The sequence below is a fragment of the Populus alba genome, chromosome 10 (assembly GCF_005239225.2).
Source record: "Populus alba chromosome 10, ASM523922v2, whole genome shotgun sequence".
Lineage (NCBI taxonomy): Eukaryota > Viridiplantae > Streptophyta > Magnoliopsida > Malpighiales > Salicaceae > Populus > Populus alba.
The window spans coordinates 840547-851850 of record NC_133293.1 but is presented as its reverse complement, the minus strand read 5'-3'; the positions used below and the strand labels follow the sequence as shown (position 1 = coordinate 851850).

Sequence of the window (11304 nt, the reverse complement as noted above, 5' to 3'; positions counted from 1 at the left end):
GAATAATTAGCTGATGAAGGAGTCGCAATAGACAACAACTGGAGGACACGATTTTGTTGAATAGAAACAATAAAGGGGCTGCCATTTGAAGAATAAATCTGTTAAGATAAATTGGTTTTGATACAAGTTAAAATAATATTTGTGCTAATTGAAAGGCTTAATCTAATGAGATAGCCACCTCTTTTATTTATATAATTACAGCAGTATATATGTTATGGTATAGCATACTACACACGATAAATCAATACATTAATAATATAATATTTTCTATATTAACCCATTCCATAATAAATGTGCACTCCCAAGTCTTCACTCTTTTTTTTCTTCAATGCAGCAAGTTGTTAAAATTGATAATGACAAGATTTAAAATTTGATATATATATATATATATATAAGTCTTCATTTGAGTCAACGTATTTTGATGGGGAAGCAGGTGTTGGCCAGCCAGTTGCTTTCTAGGAGTGGATCAACTGCTTTAGCAGATGGGCCCATCACTGCAGAGTAATTTTATATTCTCACTCCCATTGTGGGATTTTTCTTTATATTTCTTGTACCGTCAATCTTTCTAATTTCATTTCATTTCATCTTCATTCAAGAACTTTCAAACCACTTTCTCTCTCCTTCACTGTCTCCAAAACAAAATGGCTACAGAGTTTTTTCTTACAGTTAGTTTCATTTCCATGTTCTGAGGGTAATATTCCTTAATTAGTTGACTGGAAGACTTGCTAAGAATTTGCTCGAAAGCATATCCCTTGGTTGATTCTTCAGCTAACCTTTCTCTCCGAGAACTGCAATTTCATAGGTGGTGGAATCCAACCAACCCTTTTCCTTCTATATAGGTATAACTTACTCTTCTTTGCTTTTTTCTTGTTTTGATTTCATGAATTTACTGATAGCAATAATTTGAAAGCTTTATGTTCAGATAGATCATTGATCAGTTTATGTCTTCTAGTACGAGATTATTGTCGAATCATCCCATCACAGTTAGTTCCTTTCCATTATCTTTTTCATGTTCGTAGACTTTCTGCCTGTGATGTGTTGCTAGTTAGCCAAAGATTAATAACTTTCAATTGTCGGTATCACTTAAACTTAATTATAGATGAAACTATTTGTCAGTTGCTATTTTTTTATGCTCTCTCGTTATTTAGCTTAAGCTATTGTATTATCTTTGATGATCACTTCACATGCACCCCTTGCTAGTATTTGCAAGAGAGTAGATACCTTCTGCAATTGCTCCATTGCTAATTAATTGTGCCTTAATTTCTGCAGCTGCCATGACAGAGCCAGAGTCTTCTAAATCTAGAACAGAAGGGGCCTATGATGTCTTTTTGAGTTTTAGAGGAGAAGATACTCGCAAGAAATTTACAGATCATCTATATACAGCCTTAGTCCAAGCAGGAATCCACACTTTTCGAGATGATAATGAACTTCCTAGAGGAGAAGAAATCTCCGATCATCTCCTCAAGGCAATTCAAGAATCAAAGATATCTATAGTTGTCTTTTCAAAGGGATATGCTTCTTCTAGATGGTGTCTTAATGAGCTTGTAGAGATTCTTGAGTGCAAAAATAGGAAAACCGGTCAGATTGCTCTTCCTATATTCTATGACATTGATCCTTCAGATGTGAGAAAGCAGACTGACAGTTTTTCAGAAGCATTTGATAAACATGAAGAACGTTATAAAGAAAAGGTGAAGGAGTGGAGAAAAGGTCTCTAGGATGCGGGAAATCTATCTGGATGGAATCTTAATGATATGGAAAATGGGTATGCCTTTTCTCTCTAAGATTCACTTGCTGCCATTTATGGAGCCATTATACATTTGATTTTTCAAAGTTAAACAATAAAATATTGTTTTGAGCATATTTGATTAACTTGCTATCAAATGACTTGCCTTTGTCTATGAACAGGCATGAAGCAAAATTTATCCAAGAGATTATCAAGGATGTGTTGAATAAATTAGATCCCAAGCACTTAAATATTCCTAAGCTCCTAGTACGTATCGATCCGCTTGCTCGCAATATTTTTGACTTCCTAAGCACTGCAACAGATGATGTACGCATTGTGGGCATACATGGGATGCCAGGAATAGGAAAGACAACTATAGCAAAAGTTTTATTTAATCAACTCTGCTATGGATTCGAGGGAAGCTGTTTTCTTTCGAATATCAATGAAACATCAAGACAATTTAATGGTCTCGCTCTTTTACAAAAGCAACTTCTTCATGATATTTTAAAACAAGATGCTGCTTACATCAGCAATGTTGATAGAGGAATGGTTCTGATCAAAGAACGGCTTTGTCGCAAAAGAGTTCTTGTTGTTGCTGATGATGTGTCTCACCTTGACCAGCTAAATGCTTTGATGGGAGAGCGAAGTTGGTTTGGTTCCGGAAGTAGAGTAATCATTACAACAAGAGATTCAAGTTTTCTACTTGAAGCAGATCAAACATATCGGATCGAAGAATTGAAACCAGACGAGTCCCTTCAGCTTTTCAGCTGGCATGCCTTTAAGGACACCAAGCCAGCAGAAGACTATATTGAGCTTTCGAAGGATGCAGTTGATTACTGTGGAGGACTTCCTTTAGCTCTTGAGGTTATAGGAGCTTGTCTGTCCGGGAAAAACAAAGACAGATGGAAATCTGTAATTCACAAGTTGAGAAGAATTCCAAACCGCGATATTCAAGGAAAGCTTAGAATAAGTTTTGATGGACTGGACGATGATGAACTGCAAAATGCCTTCCTTGATATTGCATGCTTCTTTATTCGTAGAAAGAAAGAATACGTTGAAAAAGTGCTAGAAGCCCGTTGTGGTTACGATCCAGAAGTTGATTTGGGAACTCTCCGTGAAAGGTCTCTGATTAAAGTTACTGCCATTGGAAAGATAACCATGCATGATCTATTACGAGACATGGGAAGGGAGATCATTCGTGAAAAGTCACCTAAACAACCTGGAGAAAGGAACAGAATTTGGAATCAAGAGGATGCATGGAATGTACTTGACCAGCAAAAGGTAAGAGCTCAATGCATACACGAAAGCATAGTCATGCATATTTTCTTGTCAAGCTTATTAAAAATAATGATATGAAAGTTGTATTGTTTTTTTTTCTAGGGTACGGAAGTTGTAGAGGGTCTTGCACTGGATGTGAGAGCATCAGAAGCTAAATCATTAAACACAGGATCATTTGCAAAAATGAGATGCTTAAATTTACTACAGATCAATGGGGTACATCTCACTGGATCCTTCAAACTGCTTTCTAAAGTGTTGATGTGGATTTGTTGGTATGAATATCCTTTGCAATATTTGCCATTTGATATGCAATACAGTAACCTCAGAGAATTATGGAAAGGGGAAAAGGTGCGAAACAAACTACAATCCACCAAATTTCTCCAGTATATAATTTATATTTACATGTTATGACTTTATATGATTACTTTTCATTGTTTTTCTCTCTATTTTGACAGATTCTCAACAAGCTGAAAATCCTTAATCTCAGTCATTCTCAGCTTCTTGTTAAAACACCAAACTTACACAGTTCAAGTCTACAGAAACTAAGGTTGGAAGGTTGCTCGAGTTTAGTTGAGGTGCATCAATCTGTTGGAAATTTGAAGAGCCTCATTTTCTTGAATCTAAAGAGATGTCGGAGCCTAAAGATTCTTCCCGAAAGCATTGGTGATGTAAAGTCTCTTAAACGTTTGAATATTTCTGGATGTTCACAACTTGAGAAGCTGCCAGAATGCATGGGTGATATGGAATCCTTAACTGAGCTGCTAGCAGATGGAATTAAAAATGAACTTCTACCTTCATTTGTACATTTAAAGTATGTCAGAAAGTTATCATTGTGTGGATATAGTTTTTGTCGGGACTCACCATCACCTACATCCTGGGTTTCCCAAATTTCATCATGGCTTTCACCGTTGTCTGCATCCTGGCCTCTACTAGTTTCATCTTTGATCATAGCAAGTACTGTTTTAAATTGGAAACGTTTGCTGCCAACATCTTTTGAATGGAGATCAATGAAATGTCTTAAGTTTTCTAATAGTGGTTTGTTTGATCGCACAATTAACTGTGTTGATTTCAGAGGTTTGTCCTCTCTAGAAGAATTGGATCTATCACAAAACAATTTCTCTAGCCTGCCTTCTGGGATCGGCTTCCTTCCCAAGCTTTCGATTTTGAGAGTTCAGGAATGCATCAAGCTTGTATCAATCTCAGATCTTCCCTCAAATTTACTCTGTTTGAATGCCTTTCGTTGCAGTTCAATGAAAAGTGTAAGAATTCCAATCCAGTCAAAAAACTCACCATCTATGCATCTCAATAAATGTTATATGTTAGAAGAGATTCAGGGCATGGAAGGTCCAAGTAATAATTACTGGTCTATTGACGTTGATTTCCCCAGTGATTCATCAAATAATTTCCTGAAGAGTCTTGCTGAGGTGCTATCTCTGTCTCTCCAGCACACAAATATACACATTAATCATTTAGTTTCTAAAATTTCAGCATTTCTTGAAATCAATATATATATATATATACAGGCATTGTGCAACGGTGATTATGGGTATTTTATCGGCTACTTTCCTGGTAACATGCCAAATTGGTTGAGCTACCGTGGAGAAGGATGTTCATTATCATTTCATATACCGCCAGTTTTCCAAGGCTTGGTTGTCTGGGTTGTTTCTCCATTTGAGGTTGGTAGTAGTGGGAATGACGCCATCGATTACAAGGTTATTATAAAAAATAAAAACAACGGTGTTCAATTGTTTGAAGATAAACTAACAGTAGTATGCAGTAACCCTCGTAAATGGGTAAGATACATAAGTATAAGTGATATGGCAATGGAAGAATACTGTGGAGATGAGGAATTGGAACTGTATCTGGGGAGCCAGTCCATTGATGGAAGCAAAGTGGTACAGTGTGGGATCCATGTGATAGTAGAAGAGACAGATTCATTTGAAGGGTCAGAGTGGGATCGGGAGATTAACAACATAGAGTCAAGAGATGAGGAGTTGGAACTGCACTTGAATTCGGGGAGAAAAGACATTAACGTGACAGAATGTGAAGTTCATGTGATCAAAGAGTTAGAAGTGGGAAGAGATAGAGTGATGCCTGCATCACGGCCATATCGTCTGCTTCCTTATCATCCCAATTATGGTCTTATAAGAGCGTCTACAACTGCGCAGTGGAAAGCTTATTTGATGCAAAAAAAACCTCGCGAAGTAATAAATTTTGGTAAGAATAAATATTCCCTTTAGTTTTATTTAATTCTATTTAATTTATGAAATTAAATATTATCTTTAATGATTTTTTTTTCTTATTTAATTTTAAAAACATCAATTAATTATTAGCCATAAAAATCCCCCAAAATGCATTAGTTGAATCACTTAAGCTGATATCAAACAATCCATCGAATCGCACTTAATTAAACCATTATTTTTATTGGTAGCAACTCGTGTCTTTTAAGGCAAAAGAATAGCAGAAAGAGCTAAAATTAGAAATATTTAGAGACGGTTTGATTTTATTTTTTTATGATAAATATTTTTAAATTTCTTAAAACATGAATTGAAAACTTGTATGTTTTGATATTCTTGTGTAAAAAAGAAAAAGCCAACAATGACTAACATAAATTTATAAAATCACTTTAGTTGATTTGGAAAATTTTAATATTGATTTTTGTTTTTATATTTTATTTCAAATTTGATATTTTAAAACAAAAAAAAAAACGATGTGAAAATAACCTTTTTAATTATAAAATAAGTTTCTTAACTAAAAGTTTTTTTTGGAATAAGTCGATATATTTGAAAGGGCTAACCAGAAGGTAGCCAAAAACAAGATACATGAAAAAAAAAAAAATCACAATAAGAAAAAGCAAACACAAAAAGAAAGGAAAAGAAAGTCAACAGATACATAACCAAAAAAGGACATTAGGAATGATGAAGCTGATACGCCATGCTAAAAGCCTTTATTTGGTGTTAGACCAATCTATAATACCTTTAGGTCCCATAATTAAAGAAGTGCCAGTAGCCATGAAGAACTTATCTGCAGACTTGAGCCAATTTGAGAGGTGATAAAGAATTAAGGAGAAAATATTTTCGAAGGTCGCAGTTCCATCATTGAAGATTACCTTGTTCCTCATAAGCCATATACTCCAGCTAACACAACAAGAAAGCATAGACCAAGCCTTACGCTTGAATTTTCCGAACACTAGGTTGGGCCATTGATGTAAAAGATCATCCACACAGCAGGGAAGGCAACCACTAATACCCCACCAATCCAAGAATTTCATCCATAATTTCCACACTGGTCTACAATGGAGGAGAAGATGATTTGAAGTCTCAATCTCATTTTCACAAAAGATACAAAAGGCTTGATCAACTGGGATTATATTACGGCAAAGTAAGAAATCCTTAGTGCACAGTTTATTCTGAACAGCTAGCCAAAGAAAAGATTGAACCTTAGGGGGGACCCCTTTTTGCCATATCGAAGCCTTGAAAGTTCTAAGCCCTGGATTCACAATCCTGTCAATAAGTAAAGAACAAGTTTTAACTGTATACCCTCCATCTGTTGAAGAGGACCATACTTTTTTATCTAAAGTTGTTGCCTTTATTCGAAAGCTTTCTAGAGATGAGAGAAGGTAAACGACCTGCTCAGTTTCAAAGAGGAACAATTGTCTCCTCCAAGCTAACTCCCACTTCCATTCTCCTTGCTCCCAAATTCCCATGTCAGCAATTGTGGCATTCGGTTTAGTGGTAAGAATGTAGAGTCGTGGGTAGATGACTTTCAATGGAGAGCTATCAAACCAAACATCAGACCAGAATCGAGTCAAAGAGCCATTTCCCACTACAAATCTGCAATTATTGGCTAAAGCTGAAGAGACAGAGTCTGTTGAGGTCATAAGGGATGTTATATCCCTCCAGATACAAGACAATCTTCTACTAAAAATAGGGAAACCATTTTCAAACACCGGCTTGAATTTGTTGAATATCATCTTCTTCCACAGCTCATTACCAGGAAGAGAGAGCCTCCAAATCCACTTGAAAAGCATTGAATTTTGTATTGAATTTTCTTGGTTTGTAGGGAAGTGAAGAGGACAACGGCGTAGAAGACATGGACAACCTAGTGTTGGATTGGACGTGAGAGCATTAAAAGATAAATCATTGAGCACAAGATCATTTACAGAGAGATATGCTTGAAGTTACTCCAAAGGCTTCTTTCTGATCAGTTGATATGTATTTGTTGGCTTTAATGCCCTTTAAAATTTTTCCATCTGATTTGAAATTTGACAACCTAATTGTTCTTGTTATGGAATGAGAAAAACTCATTTGTTAGTCTTGAAGATTGCTTTTTCTTTCTCTTTCTCACTTGCACAGTTCAAACTAATGCTTGAAGGTTGCTCAAGTTTAACTTGGTTGCATCAATCTAATTTGTGAACTGTATTATTGTCAAGAGGTTTTTCAAACTTCCAACAGAGAGAAAGAAAAATAAAAGACATGAGCCAAGGGAAACACCCATGCTTTTCATTTGCTCATCAATCTAATTTTGTTTAAGTTTTGTTGGTTGAAAAAACACTTACTAAAATTATTATTATTAATTTTCATACACAATTATATTCATGATTATTATATGGTCAATTTGTCGATGTCAAAGAATAGAATCTGAGGCAACTTTTTGACCAAAATTCCGTTCTCTATTATTCCTTCAATATTGGGGTTTAATGCAAGCAACTTGTTTACTCGGATTTGAGATGTAAATAGATTTTTTGTTAGGATGAGGTGGTCAGGTTGCGTCACATTGATTATGTCATGAAGTTAACTAGAGTAAGAAATAAAGATATCAAGCTTCGGAGGGAATCGAGATCAGTTAAGGCAAAAAAAAAAGAAGCATATTATGAATATAAATTGGAAAGGAAAAGTTTGGTTATAAGGAATCAGATTCACAAAGAAATTTGAGTCTCATCGATTGTAGGAAACAAGTTGGAAGGAATCAATTTTACAATAATTAAACTTGGCACTAGCTAGAGAGAACCTTCGTGCCACTAAGTACTGAATCGTTATTCAAATGTACTGAAGGCCATTGTTTTGCCATTTGTGCTAATTAAGAACATAATTCTATTCTTTTATAGTTTTTTGGAAGAAGAAAAAACTGGGGTGAGTTAATATTCTGTATAATAAGCTTGGAATACCTTGCGGGGGCTTGGCTCAGAGATCCTTGAGTTTTTACTACAAATTGCCTGATAATACTAGCGTACGATTGGTCACATAATTAAACTGAGATTTTTCTGATTAGAGAACAGAAGGAATCTTCTTTCATAATTGGCTTTTGCGAAGGTTTAGTGTTTTTGCTACCTCTGCTTTTGGACCTGACTTGATTCCTGACCCGTAGAAACAGCATTAGTCCAAAAGCAGGGAAGCTTTTGTTTTCTTTAATCACATGATCAGATATTCTCATTTATGCCCAACGCAAATTCATACAAGTGGCTCTTATGATTGGCTGACAACAGTTGTTAATGAGCAGGTTTGCGTCCCTTATTTTTCAGTTTACTAAGTATTTAGTGAAAACTAGATGATGAAGAAGAATGAAGAACTGTTTTTTTAATTTCTTATTAACACAGAGGTGTTTACATCAAGTATATATATACAAACGTGAAATTTGAGTCTCATTGGTTGTAGGAAACAAGTTGGAAGGAATCAACTTTACAATAATTGAACTTGGCACTAGAGAGAACCTTCGTGCCACTAAGTACTGAATCGTTATTCAAATGTACTGAAGGCCATTTGTTTGCCATTTGTGCTAATTAAGAACATAATTCTATTCTTTTATAGTTTTTTGGAAGAAGAAAAAACTGGGGTGAGTGAATATTCTGTAAAATAACATAATTAAACTGAGATTATTCTGATTAGAGAACAGAAGGAATCTTCTTTCATAATTGGCTTTTGCGAAGGTTTAGTGTTTTTGCTACCTCTGCTTTTGGACCTGACATGATTCCTGACCGGTAGAAACAGCATTAGTCCAAAAAAAGGGAAGCTTTTGTTTTCTTTAATCACATGATCTGATATTCTCATTTATGCCCAACACAAATTCATAAAAAGGAGTACTGTCTAACATTATTCATTTGACAACTGTTGTGAACCAAACCTTTCCTATCTATCTATATAAAGGTTGGCTTGGCCTCCTACATATTAGCCGAACAAGAAAACCACCAAAACCTATACACAGCTACTTGTCTTTGTGTGTTGATTAATTGAGTTAACATGGCACGTCAGGCAGATCGTCTTGTTAAGATTGGGCAGGAGGGTTTTGCAGCCATTGATGAGCACTTCGGCCGGGCCAGGTGGAGGCGGCCACCAGTTATGAAGGTTCCCTATGCGCATCCCACATATTACTATGTTCCTGCAACAGAAGTTATCGACAGCAACGAGGCGGCTCAACGCTATAAGGGGAGGATTTATGTCGATTACCCTAAGGGGAAACCAGTTCCGTTTTAAAGACCTATTGATCAATCACTTACGTTTCTTGTATGCATAACCTCCTCCAGTACTTGTGTTACCTTTAGTCCTGTACGATATTCTCCCTCTGCTAAACGTAGAAGAGGAGAGGTTGCTAGAACTCGAGTCAGGAGCTTCTTCTTACTTCTTCAAATAAAATTTCTGTGATTTATATATCATAATTTTCTATTTGGCTGGTCAAGTATGTATTGTCATAATTATCTTTCTGACTTCCTAATTATCACCTGATTCACCTCTGATTGTTGCACTGTATGCAAGAGTGTACGTATGGATATATATAAACAGCAGATCTGCTCTGTTATTGCCATATGCTTAAATAGATCGCAGGATCCACAAACTACAAGTAATGGCAAGCTTCTTAATAAGCTGATCATCTGTTAATTCTATAACCAAAATTTCCTCCACAGCTCTTTAACTAAGCTGATAGTCGATGAAGAGTCAAGAAAAAGCATGATTCTCAATCCGAGCTATGTGAGCAAGTGTATCTAGTAAAAATATATTATCTCCTTGTAGATGTATTTTTGAGCACATGAAATTAAACAAGTACACATATACAAATATATAATTTTATTAAATATATGACTAGGTACAATCTCTATTTAAAATATTTTTTTTTTTAAAATAAGATAATCCTCTGATTCTTTCTCCAGATTTGATATATGATAACTTGATTTATTTGTGAAATCTATTCAAGATTTTTCTTTGCAAAAACTCGAATTTAGACATGAATTGCGAAGCGAGTTTTGATGAGTTGATACTTTGAGAAGTATCTTTGATTTGTCTTCAAAGTGTTGTTGAAGAACTCTTATGGAGCGTTTTTAGGTTTGATCCAATAAAATTTTATTTTTTATAGATTTCAAGCGTAGATGAAAGAGACTTGAAAAGCTTTTGAGAAACTTTCCTTGCTTAAAAAAAACATGTCTGGAAGAAAATTTATATCTCCCTTGAATTTTTTTTTTTTTTTTCCAAGTTGAGGCCTTTTATTTATAGAGATTTATAAAGACTCTCAAGTCTTTTTCTAATGCCACATAACATGATTTTATTGGTTGATCTTTATTGATAAAATCTTATATTTATAGTAAAATATTTTGAATATCACAACTCAAGTGTCAAACTTTTATTAGCCAATAAATATATAAAAACTCATTTATTTTTTCCGAATGAAACTTGTTAATACAATAGAGTGATTTTGTTGAAAAAGTCCTGTCACATGGAACCTGTCTTTTACATAAATGTATCCTTAACACTCCCCACCTATGAAATTATATAAATTGGATATTTCCAGAAGTTGTTCTAGAGAATATATTTTTAAATCATTATATTTTACTACTCATTATTATTTTTTTATAAATAGTTGGGCTAAGCTATCTGAATTTACAATAGAAATTAACAATAGTCAACAATAGATAAGAACAATATATCTAAGAATATCAGCGATGATGACCATAGTCGGATTATTTGTGAATTCTTAGCAAATCATTACTTGTATAACCAAAATTTCCTTCACAGCTCTTTAACTAAGCTGATTGTCGATGAAGAGTCGAGGAAAAGCATGATTGTGAGCAAGTATAAAAATATCTCATCTCCCATGAAAATTTCCTTTGAAGCTTTGCTTTACACAGGTCTTTTACAGAAAAAAGGGAAAAGGAGGAAATGCTCTGAGTATATACCATCAAACATGAGATGTGCTTTAACTCCCTCCATATTTCATCTTAGCCTAGAAGGATAAACAGGAATATTATTGCTTCAGAAACATAAAACGATTGCAAGCATCGCCTTTCGGTGAACTTTTGATGACATGAAACTGCCACA

The 11304-nt window shown here is 34.9% G+C and overlaps 2 protein-coding genes across 2 annotated transcripts; both read left to right on the top strand.

Annotated features, from left to right (window-relative positions):
* Window positions 1-578: 578 nt before the first annotated feature.
* On the top strand, window positions 579-5275 carry LOC118035305 (TMV resistance protein N-like). The gene is made up of 5 exons (XM_035040834.2): window positions 579-839; window positions 1270-1762; window positions 1906-3004; window positions 3104-3349; window positions 3457-5275. Exons 2-5 carry the CDS (start codon window positions 1752-1754, stop codon window positions 5239-5241), a joined length of 3141 nt encoding a protein of 1046 aa, XP_034896725.1. The 5' UTR covers window positions 579-839; window positions 1270-1751; the 3' UTR covers window positions 5242-5275.
* On the top strand, window positions 1275-1715 carry LOC118035314 (TMV resistance protein N-like). Its single transcript, XM_035040841.1, has one exon. It carries the CDS (start codon window positions 1275-1277, stop codon window positions 1713-1715), a length of 441 nt encoding a protein of 146 aa, XP_034896732.1.
* Window positions 5276-11304: the final 6029 nt, after the last annotated feature.